We start from the raw sequence: 18,280 nt of genomic DNA, 5'->3' as shown, positions 1-18,280 counted from the left end.
CACAGACTCTATTTGGTAGGGTATTGATTGGGATGGGTGGACCCGTTTTCCCAACCCGTCCCACCAAACGGGGTTAAAAGTAGGGCATTATCGCCCGTAAAATGGGGTGGTAACGCCCCAAAAGAACATCTCAAACGCTCATTTTTTGGCATGGGGTCCATGCCAAAAAGGTACGGTCTATTTTTTAAATTTATTTTGGTATGGGTCCTACACCTTTTTATTATTTAGTATTTTAAAACAGGTCATGGGACCCACCAAAAAATACAGTTTTAACATATTTAGTATTTTAGTTAATAACTTTTTGAAAAAATTACAGTTTAAACCTAATAACTTTATAAAAAATACAATTATAAATTAATAATAATTTTAAATTAATTATATTGATTCATTTATAATTATAATAATTAATATTAAAACAGAAATAAAATAATTAAACTTTAAAATACAAATAAAATATATTTCAAATTAATAATTATCCTTCTAAATTAATAATTATACTTATAAATTATTATGTTTATTCATTCATAATAATTATAATAAAAATAAATTTTTTACACAATTTAACCGCTAAAAACATAAAAGTTTCATCAAACACCTCATAGTTTATTTCACAGCTTTAAGCTCAATTTTTTCTCACAGTTTAATAGCTAGCGTTAAAATCAACACAACCGTTCTTAGGAAAAGCCAAAAACCTGACAATAAAGAAATAATTAAATAATACTATATATATTTTGTAATGATTCAATGTGAATCTTGTGGCTGTGATCTTGTCCACGTAGTTGGTTAATATATACGACTGAGCTGGATAATATCTGGTAGTTCTCTGACAAGTTAATACGTGGCACTTGATCATTCAATAAATCTCACGCTGCACACGTGGCCTCGGTGTCAATACTGTTTCCATTCGGATTCAGAGATCGACGATTAGGATCATCATAAGTTTAATCATTTTACTATTTATTTAATTTGTCAACTATTTATTAAAATATTATTCTTTGAGATACTGCTGTAGACACGTGGGGGATAATCAATTGCCGTTACGTACACATATATATTCATTTTCAAACTACAAAATAAGAAATCGTAACGTTACAAGCTTACCATAGATTCTTATGAGAATGACAATATATAATGGTAAATTAATAAATGATATAGTTGGTTCCAAGCTATATACATCAACCATGAATGATGGAAATAAGATGTATATATAATGATATAGTTACTCTTTAGACATTCGATATGAGTCTAAACTTTAGCCGTCGGACCTGCAAGCACAGAAGCTTCACACCAGATGACATGGTAGGTTGGGTTGAAACTTAGAGCGTGGCCACAAAAATATTATGATCAGTGAGAATTGAATTCAGAACCCTAAACTTTCAACGTGAATCCATACGATTTGATTGTAGAGATATAATATATAAAAGTTAGAGACCCAAGAAATGCCATAACAAATTGTTATTATTTGCTAAAGAAAAATCAATGTAGTCCCTCTTTTCTTTTTGTATCGATTAAAATATTAAAAAATGAGTTGTTTTTTTTTTGGGTCTATAATTTAACAAGATCTTAAACCGACAATGTAGTTTGATGAGAGCACTAGTCTTCTCATAGGAATTGCTGGTTTAAGACGCATCTTCAACTCCCATTTGTTCTTATTCTCTCCATATATAGTATATACATTGACAGCATAATTAAATTAATTAATTCAAGAGAAATCCATGCAAACAATTAAGGACTCAACATATATATAATTGTTGAGAAAGAGAAACACAAGAGTTTTTGCTTCTAATTTCAATTATTCTTTTTTGTAATTAATACAATTATTGACCCTAAAAAAAAGAAAAAGGATAAGAAGAATAAAATGAAAATAACAGATGGCATATATGGCAAATTAAAGTCGAAAGGAAAACAGTTTCCATTTCCTTTTGTTTTTTTGTTTTCTATGTGCTATTTATTTATTTTTTAAAATATTACTGAAAAATATATATATATTTTTTAGAATCGAACTTTTAACACATATATTTAACCCAATCGATTACCAACCGAACCACTTTGAGGAATTGAATTTGGATTTCATCATGCGGTCTCAGCCTCCAAAAAGCCAGTCATTCTGAGAATGGAATTTCTGACTCGACTCAAATCCCTCCCTTTTAACGTACAAACCGAGAACGCCATTTCCCTGGCAATTCGTCTCCCCACGATCACATGCGGCGGCACCAGCTCGCCGTCGTCCTCCGCCTCATTCTCATCCCCGTACGTGAATTGCAGAGCCGTATCCGGAATACTTACAGGTACCGAGCTCGAGATACTCTTCTTCTTGCTCTTGTTATTATTATCATCATTCTTCTTCGCACCACTAGGTTTACACAAATTATGCTTCGTGAACACACTGAAGTAGTGATTAGCATCGTCTTCTTGGACGTCACACCTCGTCGTTTTACGACAATCGTGGCGATCTTGAACGAATATCACTTCCGATTCTTGAAACTCCACCTCTGCCATATATTGAGAGAGAAATATATAGAGAGGGCGAGTATGTGTAAATGATTATCGATATATCAGAAGAAGAAGATGGAGCAGTGGAGGAGGATGGGGTTTTATAAGAAGAAGAATGTGAGTCGTAGTGAGCACACTATTCGAAGAAGCGTTAAGTGCGGTCCCCGCCTCCTCTCTCTCTTATGATTGTGTGTGTTTGTAGAGAATTCATTTCTCCTCTGCGTCGAAGTAATTAGTCGGCTCTGCATTAGACACCTTCTTTTCTTGCGCCTCACGTTTATTTCTTCTAATTTTATTTATTTATTTTATTCTACCTTCTTTAAGCCACTAATATTCCTTTTGCGCTGACTAATTAGGCTCCCCCTCTTTCTTAATTCAGTTTCATATTAATTTAAACAACAGGTACGTTGGCATATGTGCCGTTTTACGGTTTTGATTTAGATGATTAAATTATCATGCGGCGTGTTGGGAGATAATTTTTAGTTTTTTATCAAGAAAAATAGTAATGTGTGCTCTTGAGACATTAAATCAGGATGAAAATTGTGTATTAGAATGTAAAAAAAAATATGTTTTAAGTTTTAAAAAATAGGCGAGAGTATTCATGACACATGTTATATTGTGGTTTGTTATAGTGAATTATTAAAAGTACACTTAACGCAATACGGCATTAATAATTTTTTATCAAAAGTTCAAAACATAAGTAAAAGATGTTAATTTTGAATTTAGCGGATCTAATTAGTTGCGTGATGTGAACAAAACACACTCTCTAATAAGTCAGAGCTGTAATTATTTGGTAATAATGAGTTGTAAATGGCGTAATTATGAAGCGAAAATAAAATCAACCAGCTCGGCGCACCCGGCGGCTCATGCTACTCGTCCGAGGTGGACCCCACTTATCCAAGCATTCCTTCTAGGTCCCACCCCCAATATCTATATTACTATATTTCCATCCAATCCAGCCTTTTTCACAGCAGGGAATAAATTTCCATGTAAGACAAACCACTTGCAACACGACACGTGAGGAGTAAGGTGACGTCAAGATCCATCGCAAAATTCAAAACAAAACGGACAAGACTAGAGAGAATCTCAATAATTCTTCTTCTTCTTCTTCTTTTTTTTTTTTTTTTGTGGTGGTGACTGTGTCTTGTGCCACGTGGCGTTGCCCTTCGTTTTCGTGCAAGTCATGTTTTTGTAGTTTGCACCTTGCAGGAAGGGGAGAGTCTATCCGTTGAATTATTGGGTGAAGAAAGGGTTAAATAAAGAGTGTTTTAAAAGTCTGAAGCTTCTTTTTTTTGTGTGTGTTGATGTTCCAGAAGAAGACAAAACACAAGTCTGTATTTGTGTAGTTGAAATACGGATGTTAGTTGTTGGTATTTATAATCTCAACTGTTAAATTATACGCATAAGGTTTTATGTACATTATGTGAAATATATGAACCTCACAAATTCGTTTGTATTTTGTGTGTCAAACTTAATAGTCAGAATAATTGGGATATCAATTGTGTGAGATTTTTATAATTTTCGTTCAAAATTTGGTTCGTTTTCGTTGTAAAGAGGGGGGGTCGTCCAGATGTGTATAAAATCGTACACAAATACGACAAATGGGTTTTGTTTGGATTTCTTATTGAAGAAAATGACTGCACAGAATGCAAGGTTTACTATAGATATTTATATCACTGGATTCATAAAGAGCATGATAATGACTGCAATCTTATCTTTAATGGGAGACGTTAAAATCTGTAGTTAGTTTGTGTCACGGCACTAAGCTTCGACGAGTGGTCGATGGCAAATGTCGTTTCGATTGGGTCCATTGGGATACGAACAACCAAGAGACTTAATTAAACAGAGTTGAATTCATATGCCAAGTTATACACACACATATATACATACACGTATATTTTCATTTTTTTTCAAAGATTGGTAAAACGACTTTTGGATCAGGATGAGATAATGAGAATGCTAGAGATGGAAGAAATGGGTGTGCAGAGTCATGCCGATGTGTTGATCACATCATTCTTCAGGGCTTATTTGTTCATGGGCCAAACTGGACAAGGCTTAAGCCCAGTTGTATAAAGAGGCCATTTTAAGTTTTAACTTACCTTTATGGGCCTGGCCTATCGGACTAATGCATTCGTGTGACAAGCTGGGAAGTATTGGGCCTTTAGGGGATGATGTTTTGCGGGCCCAGTATTTGGGCTATGACACTGCTCAAGAACTTCTAAGCCTAAAACGATTTCTAACGCCTCTGTCAATCGTGTTTACTGTTAATGTTATGCGACTTTCTTTATCCTTGCTAAAGCTGTATACCTTCACAGTGGTCGCTCTCTTAACGAGACGCAATTACTACTACCATCAACATGAGACAGAATCACAGAATCTCCTCAAATTTTACTTCCAATGAATGAACTGAAATAAGGTTAGGTTTCTCTTAGTTCGTATTGTTTTGGTTCGATAATTGCGGTTGAATTTTTTGTTTTTGTTTTTGTGGTCACGAGCTGTTCGATTAAATGCCATAAAGATTATGTCTTTGTTGCTGTTGTGGTGTTTGTTTTTTCTTGCAGCTTTTTGAATTGCTAACAAGTCTCTTTGTTGTTCTTCTTCGAATTTATGTGATTATTACTGGTTTAAATTTGTTTGGGAGCAATAGCTTATGTCAAGGATTGTGTGTTGTTTCACAGAAAGTATACTTTTCGTCCGAGGGTGTGAAAAATGTTAAAACATTTTAGCACCTCTCAAACACCATGCCTCGCTGCTAGAGGAAGAAGGAAACCTACTTTAGACTAAGCTTGGGACGAAGGTTTGCGGTGGTTGGGGAAGGTTAGAGGAAGTAAGTGAGAGTACAAAGCTATAATTCCTTGTGTCAGACTAATCCAATTTTCCTGGATGGTTACCTGTTGTAAAATACCTATTTAAAATAGGAAGGAGGTTGATTTTGGGCTAGCTTTATCATGCTATTGATTTTATTTATGGGAAATTTGTAGTTAATATGAAACCTGCCGAAGTGAAGATTAATAAGCTTAGGCAGTGGCCTATTTCAAGGATTTTGGATGATGTCGAGTGTGGCAATGAAGGATAATTGAACATGTGAGATACAAGTGATTTATCTAAAGGTTCCAAATAATAGATAGGCTTTAAATCGAACTTCGGAATATAAATGCTGATTATATTATATGTTTTACAATTTTTTCTGTGTTTTTTATACACAGGTGTCTGTGACTCTGTGCAATTTCTGTTGTTATTTTACTTCAGTAATCATTTTTATGTCAATACTGATGTTGCTGGTTCTCTACTACATTTTATCTGTTGTTTCAATACTTATAGGATTTATCTTTGTCCAGAAGGTCAAATTTGGGGTCAGGTTGGTAAGTTGCCAAGCGAATTATAATGGCTTCTGGTTGCGCTAATTCTCTTGCTTATCAATTTTATTCCCAAGGTATAAATCATGCTAATTATAGAACGTCACCATTTTTTCACAAACCGACTTACAAAATATCCTTCCGCACAGAAAAGGCAAGTGCTAATTTCCAATTCACTTTCATATTTCATTTTTCTCACATGTTGATTAGATTGACTGATTCTTCTCTTGAAAATATTTTTGATCTCTTCTTTAATTTGTAGGAAAAAGGTGTTTCACATGCTATGTGCTGCTTCAAGAACGGTGGGGAACTGTTACAAAATTTTAAAGCTGAGGAAAGGTTAGTGATTTCACATGCTTCCTAGTTCTCCTGTCATCCATTGATTGTTTATGTGAAGTGCTTACCTTTTTTTACCACCGATTTTCAGTTACCCTGTTTCAATGTCATAATTAGGAGTTTCTCACTTTCCCTTATTTTTTACTGCATGGAATGTGGGAGAGCTATAATTATAAGCTGAACCATCAATATTATAACTGTGCCTTTTTGCTATCAATGTGGCTGTTAAAATTTTTACTCTGAAATCCAGGAAAATGAGAAAGAAGGCGGGTAAGAAAGAGCACCACTTGTGGAAGAAAAGAGATTCTACTGGATCTGGACAAAAGGCGCTTAACGTTATTAGAATTGTGGGTTTTTCTGGCCATTGCATTTTTTTTTCTCTCTTCCTGTGACGTTTTTGTCATCCTTAAGAAGACAAGTCCTTGGATTTGAAAGGGATGAAACAATATTTAGTTTTGCGATGTATATTATCCAAATAAAACGAAGGCCTTGTTTCTTCTTTGTAAAATTTCTCTTGATTGGTAGCAAACCTTGCAATGACAGCTCTCGGAACTTCCTAATGAGAAAGAGGCTGTGTATGGAGCATTGGATAAATGGATAGCTTGGGAGACTGAGTTTCCACTGATTGCAGCAGCTAAGGCTTTAAGAACATTGAGAAAGAGGAATCAGTGGCACCGTGTAATTCAGGTATTAGTTTGGTTACTGTTATTTTACTTTTACCATGATTACTTATTAATTCATAACCTAATTATTTTAATTAATTCATTTTAATTTCCTATTAGTTGTGTGCTATTAATAAGATTAATTGAAAATTTATGCTTTGAAGACTTATCTTATTTTGCAATTTTTGTTCATATTGAAAAATCGATTCTACTTAGTGTTCAATTGTAGCTTTTGTAAGATATTTTACTGTTATTACAAGCTCATTCATTGATGATCAGCTGGCAAAGTGGATGTTGAGCAAAGGACAGGGAGCGACTATGGGAACATATGATGAACTTCTAATGGCATTTGATATGGATGATAGAGTAGATGAGGCCGAATCATTGTGGAATATGATTTTGCACGTGCATACTCGTTCTATATCGAAGCAGTTGTTCTCCAGGATGATCTCTCTTTATGATCATCATGACTCGCAGGATAAGATAGTAGAGGTATGTGGGTTATGGACTATTATCCATCTAAAAGTCATACGATAGCATCAATGGACCAGTCTTTTTCTGTGTTTGTATGCCTTTTTCAAACAACTTTTGCAATATTTTTGAAACCCGAAACTTTAAGCTAATTTTTTTGTGAGAATCATTGCTATGGTGTTGGTCCTTGAATCCAAGTTCTCTATCTTATTGTTTAAAGATTTATTCAGTTGTGTATCCCAGTTTTTTTGGGAGGAATTTGGGGGATTTGCATAGATGCTCATCCTTTTCTTTTCCTATTTTTTCATTGATGTCCTCTTTTCATGTGGGAATTTCAGGTATTTGCTGACATGGAGGAATTGGGTGTAAGACCAGACGAGGATACCACCAGGAAAGTAGCACGCGCATTTCAGAAACTAGGGCAAGAAGATAGGCAGAAACTGGTTCTAAAAAGATACCAGTGTACATGGAAGTATATTCATTTTAAGGGTGAACGGGTCAGAGTGAGAACTAAACCTTGGGATGAAGATGATTGATTCCTGTAAGCTGGAATGAGAGTTCTGTACATTATGGACCCAATCTGATGCCAATATAGGACCTTTTGCATCGGACCATGTAGAGGAGGATCACATATGGAGCTTATTGTTGTTCAAATGTAGAAAAACAAAAAGACTTGCAACAAAGTTGATCATGGTACCATGAGTACATTTTAAGAAGTTTAACAGAGCTTAACATTCAAGCTCTGCATTTTGTCCTGTGATGAACACATGAAGAGCTAAACATTATTATCTTTATAAGGTTTTCCATTCCTTCAATGGTGCTAAACTAAAACAAAAATCAAGAACAATGAAAGAAGGTAACTTATGCTAAAGATACTGCCATTGGACTTCTAACGTAATGGTAACTATCCGTCCAAGTATACCACCCAAACGCATAATCACCTTTGTAATATGTTTTAGCAGAGTCGCTTGGCGTTACTGTCATGGTGAAACTCTTCTTTTGCCCCACTCGATCAAACACCAAAATGCTTGGAGCGGCTTTCACAGATATTCCCAATGGTGGTTTGGCAGTGAAGAAATAAACACTGGATGGATTTCCAACATTAGTGACTGTCCTCTGTACTTTTACGGAGCCATTTATTTTGTGCAGTGCTAAAGACGGATTGTTGAGATTGTAGGATGGGGGAAACACTTTTGGACATTTGAATTTTGGGTCAATTATACCGAAGTTCAGTCGTCTAGCATTGCAAAGATAGGTAAGGTAGTCTCTATATGAAGCTTCGTATACTAAACCAGGATCTGCTGCTTTTGAAGGTCTGAAGTGGCCGGACCCAAATGCAAATGGGGTTGCAGTGGCTCCATTGTAATCTGTAATCCTTGAACCAACGTTGTCTCTCGACCAGGCTGCATTATTGAATTGACATCAGAATATACATGACACATGGAATTTGATAGGTGAGAATATAAACAAGGTTGTTTTACCTGTGGTCATGAGGGCAGATCTTATTGCAGAACTGCTCCAACCAGGGTGTATTGCTCTAAGAAGGGCTGCTGTACCGGCCACATGAGGAGTAGCCATTGAAGTCCCAGAATCAAAATTATACTTAACCACTCGGGGATCACTGGCCAACTTTGAAACCGATATTCCCTCACTCCACGCTGCCAATATATTCACGCCTGGAGCTGTGATATCAGGCTGTATAAAGAAGCAAAGTTATTGAAGACAAAAAGTGTCCTTGACATTCTTTCATCTTCAGTTACAGAAAGCAATTGAATTACCTTAAGAATGAAAGGGTCAATCGTGCTCGGACCTCTGCCGGTGAAGTCAGCCATGGATGGTGCTGGTCGGTTGTGTAACACAGTCTGCGTTGCTCCAATAGTTGCCATGGGATTTTTAGCAGACTTGATATAATTAAAGACTTTAAAAGCATCTGAAGCATTTAATGTAGTTCCTGGAAGATAAAAAGGGTCACTTGGTACATCCCAACCCGGCAAATTTCCCAGAATAAAACCTACACCCCCAGCCCTTTTCACTTCTGCACTTTTTTCTATTCTAGCTCCTTGTCCTCTGTAGCATAGAACTACCTTTCCTTTAACCTTTTTAGGCGAAAGTGAGCCATTGAGGCATTGTCTGCAACCAAAAAAATGATCACTAGTACCGGCAAATTTCCCAGAATAAAATCTCAAGACTTGGAACATTACCCTGTGGCATTTTTAGAGATGCCCGACTTCTCCACATGTCCTGCGTATACTAATGGATACATCTTGTCGAGTGAGAATGGAGTTACTGTTTGCCCCTGAAATCAAATCATGCAATACGAGTAAATTAGCAACTGCTGCTGCTATAAGGATTAAGGATCTTATAAAAAAAATAGTGATTAGAAGTGTTCTCACCACAAGATGTACTCCATTTCCTAGTGTTAGAGGCCCATGGAACACGCGATCAATGCTGCTAGCGCCAACGGTGATAAGCCACGGTGCCACATTCGACAATGATCCGGCTTTGGGACCTGAATTTCCAGCAGCAGCTACCACCACAATATCTTTTTTCGCAGCATGGAGTGCACCAACGGCGATACCATCTTCATCATAAGGAATAGCTGAATCAGACCCGAGGGAAATGCTCATTACGTGGACACCATCCCCAATCGCATCGTCTATGCCTGCGAGCACGTCCGCTTCAAGACATGTGTTGCCATCGACTTTTGGTTTGTTAGGCGTAGCCCAACACACTTTGTATACAGCTAAGCGTGCCATTGGAGCTCCGCCGGTGGCAGTCCCACGTGCAATTCCGCCGAGAAAGGAGGCATTCTTGACCATCCTACCGGTAGCGGTAGAGGCTGTGTGGGTTCCATGGCCATCCAAATCACGTGCCGACAGAGTATCCTCTGAGGTGTTTAGTGGGCCATTGTAAAATTCGAAGGCCTTGACATAGTATCTAGCTCCAATGATTTTCCTGAAAATTAATTATTAGACTTCATAAGTTCATGAGGGAGGTTGCGAAGGTTGCCAAACAGCATAACTACCGGACGAGGGCCCAACTCAGCTCATATTCTATCATTTATTGACATGGACAAAACACTTCTTTGTCTTGTATTGAAATAATGTGTGTGTGTATGTATGTGTCCATATATATATAAAATGTCTTGGACCGGACCAAACCAAACAAAAAGGTGGAGCCTAATAATTTCCAAGAATCCTAGCTAAGGACAGGGTGACAACCTAACCTATCACAAGTTGAAGAAAAGTAGAATAGATTGGCAGGAAAAATCGGGTTTAAAATCACCATAAAATGAATAAATGATTAATGTTATCAATGGAGGACCTATCATATGCTCTTTAGTGATGATTATTGGGACCAAACCTATTATAGAGTCAACACTCAAGCATGTCAGTTGCAAAGGAAGTGCCTTATCTTCTGCTTAAGGGAAAAGAATCTTTGTGACAGCATATAGTGTGTGTGGGTCATAAAGGTCGTTCACGTGTGGAGAAAAAAACAAGAAGCAACAACTCACCTTTTAAAAAACAAAACACTCACCTATTACAGTGTGAGGAGTTAAAATCATGTCCTGTTTGGCAGATTCCTTTCCATGATTTCGGAATGGGTCCCATTCCCTTATCATTAAAGCTTTCTGATTCTGGCCATATACCTGATCATTGATCAAAATTTACCCTCTCGTCAAATGCAACGATGTTGCTCTTAAAGTTATCGATAATCAACAAATTGAGCAATCTTACTTACGGATTCTAATATTTTTTATCCCAATTATTTTAAATATTGAAATAGACGTATGTGATTTCATATGGGTCATGTGGGTTCATGATTTCACATAGATTATGTACGTCTATGTCAATATCTAAGATAGTTAGGACAAAAAAACCCTAACATCCTTAACATTTTCGCCAATAAATTACGAAAGACGAAATGAGTTGGTAGAAGTCACATGCAAAATAGAGAAAAAAAAAAAAAAAAGGAATTAAAATTCATTACCGCTATCTAGGAGACCAACAATGATATCCTTGCCATACTTGGCTTTCGACACCATGTCTCTTCCCCGGCTAAATTGATTCCGATTATGCTCCTCTCCCTCTGCCAACGCTTCTAACCCCAAGAATTCCCATGACCTTGTTGTTTGCACCGAGTATTTTCCTGGAAGACTTTCAAACACAGATGCCACTTCTTCCATTTCTGCAAAACCACTTGTTTCTTTCTTGTTAATGTGAGCTAGAGAGAGAGAGAGAGAGAGAGAGAGAGAGAGAGAGAGAGAGAGAGAGAGAGAGAGACTAAAATTGAAAACCCATGTGTCGTTCTTTTCATACCAGATACTTTGGAGGCTTCGTATGGTGTGAGTACCGCGGCAAAGCCATTGATGCTGTGCTTGTAGCTATAGATAAGAGAATCTCTTGCTTCTTCCTCTGTCTCCTTCACAGATGCCAGATATGAGTGGTGTCTTTCTTCAATTTCTTGCAAGGTTTTGCTTCCTTCATGCCCTCCAAAGTATACTATGTACACCTGTATTGATTGTCACAGAACACACGATGTAAAATACCTTTCCATGGAACCTTTTATCTAGTATCAAAGGAAAGAAGAAAAGCAGAAAGAAAGACGACCTTTTTCTCTGTGGAAGAGGCTAAGAGAGGAAGAAGAAAGAGAACCAATATACAAATCAACTTCATGACTTGTGTCTCTTAGTGTGAGATTACACGATGAAATTAATCTTGGATCAATAACGGGTCATCTATACAAATTACAAAAGCAGTTTTTGCAGTTTTTTCCAAATCACGACTGCATGCCCCTCTTTTCACAGCAAATGCTTTCTGGTATTGTAAGAGATTTTGGAAACTTTTTTATTTTTTTTTCTAAAGAAGAGATTCTGGTGAATCACAAGACCTTATTTAAATTAAATTAGGTTCAAATAACAAAAAAAACTATTTGAAAAAACTATTTGGAGTTTCTTAAAATAACTTTTAATGGGTTGGAGATGGTTTTGGAATTTTTTGGATGCTTGGAAAAGAGAACAAAAAAGAGGGTCCCAACAACATTTCTTCTATATATATATATCAAGGAATGGTTATTTCAAACAAAAACAAGGAATGGTTACGAGGCCTTTTTAGCTGGCATTTGTATTACTTTTCTGATCATATTTCAAATATTGTGAAATTGGAAGGAATTTTATCATATTTCTTAATTGGAAAAACCTTTTTTTTTTGAATTTTTAACATTTATGAACATACCAAATAAAATAAGATACATGAACTAAAAGAGATTTTTTCCTAATTAATATCAGTTGAGGCAGTGATTAAAACCAATGAAATTTATTCAAACAACAATCAACATATCATATCTATATCCATGTAGATTTCCAAATTATTTACACTTTTGTTTCGAATACTTCGTAGGTATTTTGAGATTGCAACATATTTGCATTACATTTGTTCATCATCTTTGGTAGAAATGTAAAATATTTTAAAATGAATTTCCATAATGAATTATTGAGAAGAAATGCACATGATTATACTTTTTTTTGAAATATATATATTGCTTCAACCAAAAACTTGAGAGCATTAATTTTTTTTTCTGTAGATTCTTTACAATATATTTTTACTGCAAGTAAAGTTTACACTTCACTTTCACTATGAACTAAAAAGAAAAGGATGAGAACAGACATAAGTCATATGATTCAATATCAAAAGTTGTTGAGGAGAGCTTTACAAATAATGCAGGTTTGCTCGTTTTCTAATTATGAAAGAGACCTTTAACAAAAGCCCAGACTTTACAATCCATTTCCATGTCAAAAGAAGGTCATTTGATGCTAAAGAAACCAGCCACACCATCAAAGGACTTCTCACTACATGGTCATGGGTACTATCAGTCTAAGTGTAAGACCAAAAGGACTAATCACCATCACCTTTTGGGCATGGCACGCATTTTCATTTGGAATCACTTTAATGTCCAAACTTCTTTCAGTGGTCCAGGTTCTTTGAGAATTTCTTAGAGCTGTTCGAGTTCTAATTTAGTGGCTGCTTAGGGTCAGCAGTCTCTCTTTAATCTTTGGCTTGTTGTTGGGGTTTAGGTTTTAATGTTCATTTGTTTATACTTTGTGCATGGCTGTTTGAGGCCTCTCGCCTCTTTAGTCTTTGGGTTTTCTCCTCTGTGTGATCCCTTTAGTCGGTCATGGTTGTTTTCTTTGTCCTTTTCATTAGTAAAATTAATAAGATTTATCAAAAAAAGAAAAGAGAAGAGAAAAATAGCCAAATGGTTATCTAGTGTCGCAATTTAAAACACAAGACCGAGACTAAACTTACATTTAAGCCTAGAGGCTAGAACACAAGAAATTGGAGTCCACTAGAAAGAGAAGCAATCTAAAAGTAATTTTATAAATCGTTCCATGATCTCTTAGTAGATTACAACATTAAATAAATAAGAAATTGAATACGTAGTAAATAGGAAAACTGAAATAAAGAAAATCGCAAAAATAATAAAATGCTAATTTGAAAGGCTAACGTGGAATTGGTAGCAAATTAAACAACTAGTCTTGACAATCACGCTAAATTGAGCCACTCTATCAAATTTTACGTAATTTCGATCCCGTAACTTTTCGATCGTACATGGCGGTATACATTCTTGTGTAATTAAATGGGCGTAGTCCTACATCATCTGGTCACACAAAAGTAATTTGGGGTGACAAAGCAGGCACAAGCTGTCTTCTGATTTCACATCGTAGGCTTCAATTCGGACAGAGAAGGATCTCTGCCGGAATACTAATTTAGGCTGGCTTTGTTTCATCAGTCATCATCTAATGATCAAGAACTCAGTTGTATTTCATTTGTTGGTTTTATTACAAGGCTCTCCCAAACTAAAAGCAAGAATAGAAGAATAGAATAAAAGAAGGTAATGTCATGCTAAAGATACTGCCATAGGACTTCTAACGTTGTGGTAATTATCATCCCAAGTATACCACCCAAAGGCATAATCTCCTTTGTGATACTCTCTTGCAATGTCGCTTGGGGTCACTGTTATGGTGAAACTCTTCTTCTGCCCCACTTGATCAAAGAACAAAACACTCGGAGAGGCTCTCACAGAAATTCCCAGCGGCGGGTCGGAGGAGAAGAAGTAGGTACTACGGGGGTATCCAACATTAGTGACAGTCCTCTTAACTTCTATAGTACCGGTTATATTTGGGAGCGCTAACGATGGATAGTTGAGATTGTACAGTGGAGTCAACACTTTTGGGCACTTGAATGTTGGGTCAAAATAGCTTATTGCGCTGCTATTTTTCAGTCCACCACTGCAAAGGTAGATAAGATAGTCTGTGTAGGAAGCATCATATACTAAACCAGGATCTGTAGCCTTTGTAGGCCTGAAGTGACCAGACCCGAATGCAAATGGAGTTGCAATATCACCATTGTAATCGGTTATGCTCGAATTTACGTTGTTTCGCATCCACGCTGCATGGTCGAGTTGACATTAGAGTATATTATAAAGTAAAAGTGGAATTTGATTAGTGTCAATGTAAACAAGATCAGTTACCTGTAGTCATGAGGGAAGATCTTATGGCGGCACTGCTCCATTCTGGGTGTATTGCTTTGATCAGTGCAGCTGTACCAGCTACATGAGGTGTAGCCATGGAGGTCCCGGAATCAAAATAATACTTGACTACTCGATGATCATTCACCAACTTTGTAGGCGATGATGCTTCACTCCATCCGGCCAATATATTCACACCTGGAGCCGTAACATCGGGCTATAAAAGGAACCATTAGTTCATACAAAAGAAAGTTAACTTATAGGGCCCGTTTGGGATTGTGTTTTGTATTTGATTACCTTAAGAATGTAAGGGTCAATCGTGCTTGGACCTCTACTTGTGAAGCCAGCCATTGATGGTGCTGGTCGGTTATGTAACACAGTCATTGGAGCACCAATAGTTGCCATGAGATTCTTGGTAGACTTGATAAGGTTAAAGACTTTAGTAGTATCAGAAGCAGTTAAAGCTGTTGCAGGAAGAAGATGAGCATCGGCCACTACATCGTCCCCATTTACTGGTAAATTCCCCAAGACCAAACCAATACCACCAGCACTTTTCACCTCCTCGCCTTTTCGTACTCTGGATCCTTGTCCTCTATAGCATAAAACTATCTTTCCTTCAACCTTTCCGGGAGAAAGTGAACCAGCCAGGCAATATCTGGAACCAACAAAACCGACAACGTCACTAATCTCACGACCTCCCGCTTGCATTAAGAGTTATCGCGGTCAAGTTAACAAACTCAGCCAATGACTTGTTGTTTGCACAATTGAAATTGATAAAATATGTGAATGAATTTACCCAGTGGCATTTTTGGGAGTACCAAGCTTTTCAGCATCTCCTGCAAATATTAATGGATACATCTTGTCTAACTTGTATGGAGTCACCGATTGCCCCTGAAGTTACAAAAGATCATTATTAATAACTTCTTACAAGGTCTTCCATCGCAGAAGGAACACGAAAAATATAAAACAATATTGTTCCGGTAAAACTATTCTTACCATGATCGTCACGCCATTTCCTAGCTTAAGAGGCCCATGGAATACACGATCCACGGAGCTAGCACCAACAGTTATCATCCATGGTGCCACGTTCGACAATGTGCCCGGTCCAGGGCCAGAGTTTCCAGCTGCACAAACCACCACAATGTTCTTTTTCGCAGCATGGAGTGCACCAATCGCAGTACCATCTTCTTCATAAGGAATTGGTTCAGAAGTCGCAATGGAAATGCTCATTATGTGGACACCATCCCCAACTGCATCATCCATGCCTGCCATTATATCGGCTAAAAAGCACTCATTACCGTCAGCTTTCGATTGGTTAGGCTTAGCCCAACACACTTTGTATATAGCCAAGCGTGACAATGGAGCTCCACCGGATGCAGTCCCATTTGCAAGTCCGTCGAATACAGAAACATTTTCAACCCTCCGGCCAGTTGCAGTTGAGGCTGTGTGAGTTCCATGACCATCCAAGTCACGCGGTGACAAGGTGTCCTCTGAGGTGTTTAGAGGACCGTAGTATTGTTCAAAGTTCTTGATGTAGTATCTTGCTCCAATGATTTTTCTAGGAAAACAATGATCAGAATTGATCATTCTAATTAAGAAAAATATTTTCTGAAAACAAGTTGCAAATAACGTACACACCTATTACAGTGTGAAGAGTTAAAATCAGATCCCGATTGGCAAATGCCTTTCCATGATTTTGGAATCGGCCCCATTCCCTCGTCGTTAAAGCTTTCCGATTCTGGCCATACTCCTAATCATTAAAATTCACACTCATTAGTTCCTTCTGCAACCAATCAAATCATCAATTATATATTCTACTAAATTAAATCGACGACAAGAGTAGAAGAACAAAAAACAATAGGATCCGGGGAGGGATAGTGCACTATGCAATTTTAGATCATCGGATTAAACTCAAATATATTCAAAATTTGATTTTTGTTTTTAAAAAAAAGAATACTGTTGGGCCCGTTATGCTAAATACCACAAAATTCTGATTTTTTAGAAAATTTTTCAAAATTTTTTTGTGCACCAAAATGGTGCATAACACTAGTCCTCCTCGGATCTAAAACAATCTATATCGCATGTGAAACAATCATTCATTATAAACACATATATTGTGGGATCCCCTTAAACATTCAACATTACCCATTATTTGAGGGTTAAATGGGGTCACATTTTAGAGGTTTCAAACATTATTCTAAAACAATATACATACCACTATCGATGAGACCAACAATAACATCAGTGCCATATTTAGCTCTCAAAAGTAAGTCTTTCCCGTTATCCTGGTTATGCACCTCTCCCTCTTCCTCTGTCAATGCTCCCAACCCTATGAATTCCCACGATCTTGTTGTTTGCAGAGAGTATTTTCTTGGATGGCTTTCAAACACAGATATCACTCCTTCCAATCCTGTACCAAAAAAAAAAAATAATAAAATTGTTTCTTGTTATAGTATACAAACAACTCAATACTAAAAACCCATATTCTTCTTTTCATACCAGATAATTTTTGAGCTTCATCGGGAGTGAGCGATGCAGCGAAGCCATTGATGCTATGCTTATAGCTATAGATCAAAGAAGTCGTTGCTTCTTCTTCGGTATCCTTCACCGATGAGAGATATGAACGATGGGTTTCTTCAATTTGGTGCAACGCGTTGTCTCCTTTGTGCCCTCCAAGATACACTATGTATACCTGAATTGGGTTGCCACAAAACAAGAGGTTTTAAATTAAATACAATAGTCCATGAAATCTTTTCTACATAATTAGAAGGAAACAAAAACAGGAAAAGAAATTCATGAGGGAAACCTTTTTCTCTGCACATGAGGCTAAGAGAGGAAGAAGAAACACAAAGAGTATACCAATCAATTTCATGGTTAGTGACAGTGTTATGCTATTATGCAATCTTGAATCCATAGTGGGTGGTGGGCACTTAATACTTATAGAAATGGTTTATGAAAAATATTAAAATAAAACAATTCCTTTGTTTGCTTTTCTTCCATGGTAAAAGAAAAGAAGAATCGGGTGAGATACGACACTGTCCAGGTGATAACATAATTTCCTATCGAGCTAATCTTAACTTGCTAATTCCAAATTGTTATATGTTTTTTTTTTAATATTACCAATTTTAGGTATAATTTTATGTTTCATATTGGCCTAATTTAGGTAAAAAAAAGATTCTTACTATATATTTATTTATTTAGGTTCAATTTTATCGTTGATTATATTAATTTCCGTGTAGATATAATTTAGTCAAAAATAAAAGGTGAGGAGATCTACCTTTTTTGAAGATTGCATCACCCTTTTCGTTATGCACTCTCTTTCGTGTATGGACCTCATAAAAGCATGGCATTTGAGTGAACAGGAAGAAAGTGGATGTGGGTGTCATGTTTGAAATACATGTTGGTATTTGATCAAAGTTTGGTTTATGGTGTTGT

The 18,280-nt window shown here is 36.7% G+C and overlaps 4 protein-coding genes across 8 annotated transcripts; 1 reads left to right on the top strand and 3 right to left on the bottom strand.

Moving 5' to 3' along the window:
- Positions 1 to 1,988: 1,988 nt before the first annotated feature.
- On the bottom strand, positions 1,989 to 2,655 carry LOC120015469. Its single transcript, XM_038867918.1, has one exon. It carries the CDS (start codon positions 2,497 to 2,499, stop codon positions 2,074 to 2,076), a length of 426 nt encoding a protein of 141 aa, XP_038723846.1. The 5' UTR covers positions 2,500 to 2,655; the 3' UTR covers positions 1,989 to 2,073.
- A 2,093-nt stretch (positions 2,656 to 4,748) lies between these two features.
- LOC120015653 (pentatricopeptide repeat-containing protein At4g18975, chloroplastic) lies at positions 4,749 to 8,112 on the top strand. 5 transcript variants are annotated; one of them, XM_038868171.1, is made up of 8 exons: positions 4,749 to 4,909; positions 5,815 to 6,003; positions 6,112 to 6,188; positions 6,436 to 6,532; positions 6,729 to 6,872; positions 7,127 to 7,339; positions 7,657 to 7,856; positions 7,894 to 8,112. In XM_038868171.1, the coding sequence occupies exons 2-7, from the start codon at positions 5,878 to 5,880 to the stop codon at positions 7,852 to 7,854; spliced, it is 855 nt and encodes a 284-aa protein (XP_038724099.1). In that variant the 5' UTR covers positions 4,749 to 4,909; positions 5,815 to 5,877; the 3' UTR covers positions 7,855 to 7,856; positions 7,894 to 8,112. The 5 variants fall into 5 exon arrangements, with proteins under 5 accessions (XP_038724099.1, XP_038724100.1, XP_038724098.1 ...); XM_038868172.1 differs by having other exon boundaries at positions 5,832 to 6,003; positions 7,657 to 8,112; XM_038868170.1 differs by having other exon boundaries at positions 7,657 to 8,112.
- A 33-nt stretch (positions 8,113 to 8,145) lies between these two features.
- Positions 8,146 to 12,176, bottom strand: LOC120015651 (subtilisin-like protease SBT5.6). Its single transcript, XM_038868169.1, has 9 exons — positions 11,929 to 12,176; positions 11,638 to 11,830; positions 11,309 to 11,506; positions 10,856 to 10,967; positions 9,712 to 10,273; positions 9,520 to 9,614; positions 9,097 to 9,448; positions 8,800 to 9,013; positions 8,146 to 8,721 (listed from the first exon to the last, which is right to left on the bottom strand). The coding sequence occupies exons 1-9, from the start codon at positions 11,992 to 11,994 to the stop codon at positions 8,180 to 8,182; spliced, it is 2,334 nt and encodes a 777-aa protein (XP_038724097.1). The 5' UTR covers positions 11,995 to 12,176; the 3' UTR covers positions 8,146 to 8,179.
- A 1,743-nt stretch (positions 12,177 to 13,919) lies between these two features.
- LOC120015770 (subtilisin-like protease SBT5.6) lies at positions 13,920 to 17,717 on the bottom strand. Its single transcript, XM_038868319.1, has 9 exons — positions 17,652 to 17,717; positions 17,345 to 17,537; positions 17,061 to 17,255; positions 16,484 to 16,595; positions 15,842 to 16,403; positions 15,642 to 15,736; positions 15,143 to 15,500; positions 14,849 to 15,062; positions 13,920 to 14,766 (listed from the first exon to the last, which is right to left on the bottom strand). The coding sequence occupies exons 1-9, from the start codon at positions 17,715 to 17,717 to the stop codon at positions 14,216 to 14,218; spliced, it is 2,346 nt and encodes a 781-aa protein (XP_038724247.1). The 3' UTR covers positions 13,920 to 14,215.
- Positions 17,718 to 18,280: the final 563 nt, after the last annotated feature.

This window comes from Tripterygium wilfordii, chromosome 14, assembly GCF_013401445.1.
Source record: "Tripterygium wilfordii isolate XIE 37 chromosome 14, ASM1340144v1, whole genome shotgun sequence".
Taxonomy (NCBI): Eukaryota; Viridiplantae; Streptophyta; class Magnoliopsida; order Celastrales; family Celastraceae; genus Tripterygium; species Tripterygium wilfordii.
The sequence above is the reverse complement of the archived record's forward strand: the minus strand, read 5'-3'. Positions and strand labels throughout refer to the sequence as shown.

Bases quoted from the DNA above. Each gene is read 5' to 3' on its own strand.
- LOC120015469 (XM_038867918.1), bottom strand. From the start codon at position 2,499: ATGGCAGAGGTGGAGTTTCAAGAATCGGAAGTGATATTCGTTCAAGAT.
- LOC120015653 (XM_038868172.1), top strand. From the start codon at position 5,878: ATGGCTTCTGGTTGCGCTAATTCTCTTGCTTATCAATTTTATTCCCAA. The intron at 6,189-6,435 runs GTTAGTGATTTC...TCTGAAATCCAG, and splicing joins AATTTTAAAGCTGAGGAAAG to GAAAATGAGAAAGAAGGCGG. The intron at 6,873-7,126 runs GTATTAGTTTGG...ATTGATGATCAG, and splicing joins AGTGGCACCGTGTAATTCAG to CTGGCAAAGTGGATGTTGAG.
- LOC120015651 (XM_038868169.1), bottom strand. From the start codon at position 11,994: ATGAAGTTGATTTGTATATTGGTTCTCTTTCTTCTTCCTCTCTTAGCC. The intron at 11,507-11,637 runs GTATGAAAAGAA...GTGGTTTTGCAG, and splicing joins CGAAGCCTCCAAAGTATCTG to AAATGGAAGAAGTGGCATCT. The intron at 9,615-9,711 runs GTGAGAACACTT...ATTTGATTTCAG, and splicing joins GAAATGGAGTACATCTTGTG to GGGCAAACAGTAACTCCATT.
- LOC120015770 (XM_038868319.1), bottom strand. From the start codon at position 17,717: ATGAAATTGATTGGTATACTCTTTGTGTTTCTTCTTCCTCTCTTAGCC. The intron at 16,404-16,483 runs GTGTGTACGTTA...TTGTTTTCCTAG, and splicing joins AACTCTTCACACTGTAATAG to AAAAATCATTGGAGCAAGAT. The intron at 15,737-15,841 runs GTAAGAATAGTT...TTGTAACTTCAG, and splicing joins GAAATGGCGTGACGATCATG to GGGCAATCGGTGACTCCATA.